This window comes from Cherax quadricarinatus, chromosome 13, assembly GCF_038502225.1.
Source record: "Cherax quadricarinatus isolate ZL_2023a chromosome 13, ASM3850222v1, whole genome shotgun sequence".
In the NCBI taxonomy this organism is placed as follows: domain Eukaryota; kingdom Metazoa; phylum Arthropoda; class Malacostraca; order Decapoda; family Parastacidae; genus Cherax; species Cherax quadricarinatus.
The window spans coordinates 2,260,020-2,262,519 of NC_091304.1; the positions used below are offsets into that span (position 1 = coordinate 2,260,020).

General features: G+C 44.2%; 1 protein-coding gene across 1 annotated transcript in view; it reads left to right on the forward strand.

The window, feature by feature from the left end:
• The window catches only part of Pde6 (phosphodiesterase 6), a 93,276-nt gene that overhangs the window by 4,692 nt on the left and 86,084 nt on the right, over nt 1–2,500 (forward strand). Inside the window, exons 4-5 of the mRNA XM_070084386.1 lie at nt 337–541; nt 1,031–1,149. Coding sequence (XP_069940487.1) covers nt 337–541; nt 1,031–1,149 — 324 coding nt within the window. The remainder of the gene's footprint in view (nt 1–336; nt 542–1,030; nt 1,150–2,500) is intronic.

Below are 2,500 nucleotides of genomic sequence, written 5' to 3' on the forward strand. Positions count from 1 at the left end.
GTCAATTAAACCTGCCGAATTGATCGAGTTGTTATTTTTATTATTTTCTTTCAGATAAAGATCCTCCTGTCTTGTATTTAAAGTTCCTTAAAGTTCTACTGGTTCTTTATTCTCTTCTTCTTCCTCTTATTCTTCTTCTGCCGCCTCTACCATATTCTTCCCACATCTATTGCTCTCTCCTCCTCTTAATCTTCGTCGTCTACCATCTTCTTCCCTTTCCATTTCTCTCTCCTCCTCCTCCTCCTCCTCCTCCTCATTTTTCTCTTTCATTTCATTTCCTCCTGCTTCTCTTCTCCTCCGTCCTCCACAATCACCTCCTCCTCGTCTCCTCCCCAGGTGGAGCGTCTAACGGAGCCCGAGCTCTTCATGGAGCTCATCCGAGACATCAGTACTGAGCTGGACATCGACACTCTGTGTCACAAGATCCTGGTGAACGTGGGTCACCTCACTCACGCTGACAGAGCTTCACTCTTCCTGGCTCAGGGGCCCAGACACAGCCGTTCACTCGTGGCCAAGCTCTTCGACGTCACCGTCGACACAGGTAAACACCGACACCAAGCTCTCTGAGAATTCGACACAGGTAATAAGCTCGAGACGGGTTATGACTTCGACCCTTGGTAACATGGCAGGTGGTGTATTCGACAGCTATTTAAGTGTGAGTGATAAAGGTGTTTGGAACTGTTTTATCTCTTGAAATATACAGGGCGTTTTAAAATGATGGACCCAATTTCAAAGCAGTACTGCTTTGAAACTGGGTCCATCGTATTGAAACACCCTATACCGTTGCAGTCTTAGTACCTACGTAGTAATGCAGTCATAACTATTGCTATGTTTAGTGCATCATCACCACTACCACAGCCGTCACCACCACCATCAAACAACCTACCATCAACACAGGTAAGAATCCACATCAAAACATGTAAGAACCCACCATCAACACAGGTAACAACCCACCATCTACACAGGTAACAACCCACCATTAACACAGGTAACATCCCACCATCAACACATCATCTCCTTCCTCCCACAGTCCTGGAGGACGCCCTCTCCAACGCAGCTGAGAGAGAGATCCTACTGCCGTGGGGAGTAGGGATCGTAGGACACGTGGCCAACACCAAGGAGGTCATCAACATCAAGGATGCCTATCAGGTACGATATCTTTCTCCCGTGTCCTTAAATTTAACATTTAAGACAGAAAATACGTACTCCCTACCATATGCCTTCTGTGTTGTAAGTAAAGTATAATCCGAGAACGTTCAGGGAAACGAATCTCTTCATAATCACTCATACATAATCACAGTCTTTACAGAGGCGCCCAGATACGACAGTTTAGACAGTCACTCCAAACTGCCAATATTCCAAACCCTCCTTTAAAGTGCAGGCATTGTACATTCCATTTCCAAGACTCAAGTCCGGCTAATCGGTTTCCCTGAATCCCTTCACTAAATACTACCCTGCTCACACTCCAACAGCTCGTCAGGTCCCAAAAACCATTCGTCTCCATTCACTCCTATCTAACACACTCACGCACGCTTGCTGGAAGTCCAAGCCCCTCGCCCACATAACCTCTTTTACCCCCTCCCTCCTACCTTTTCGAGGACGACCCCTACCCCGCCTTCTTTCTCCTACAGATTTATACGTTCTCCAAATCATTCTACTTTGTTTCATTCACTCTAAATGATCAAACCACCTCAACAACCCCTCTTCAGCCCTCTGACTAATACTTTTAGTGACTCCACACCTGCTCTTAGTTTCCACACAACGAATTCTCTTCAAAATATTTGCACCACACATTGCTCTTAGACAAGACATCTCTACTGCCTCCAGCCGCCTCCTCGCTGCAGCATTTACAACCCACGCTTCACACCCATGTAAGAGTGTTGGTACCATTATACTTTCGTACATTCCCTTCTTTGCCACCATAGATAACGTTTTTTGTCTCCACAGCTACCTCAACGCACCACTCACCTTTTTTCCTTCATCTGTTCTATGGTTAACCACATCCTTCAAAAACCCATCCACTGACACGTCAACTCCCAAATATCTGAAAACATTCACTTCTTCCATACTCCCTCTTTCCAATGTGATGTCCATTTTTTTATCTAAATTATTTGATACCCTCATCACTTTAAACTCTTATCTATGTTCACTTTCAACTTTCTACCTTTACATACCCTCCCAAAACTCGTCCACTAACCTTTGTAACTTTTCTTTAGAATCTCCCATAAGCACAGTATCATCAGCAAAAAGTAACTATGTCAACTCCCATTTTGTATTTGACTCCCCATAATTTAATTCCACCCCTCTCCCAACACACTAGCATTTACTTCTTTTACAACCCCATCTATAAATATTAAACAACCATGGTGACAATACATATCCCTGTCTAAGACCTACTTTTACAGGGAAGTAGTCTCCCTCTCCCCCGCACAACCTAACCTGAGCCTCACAATCATCATAAAAACTCTTTACAGTATTTAGCAACGTACTTCCTATTTTT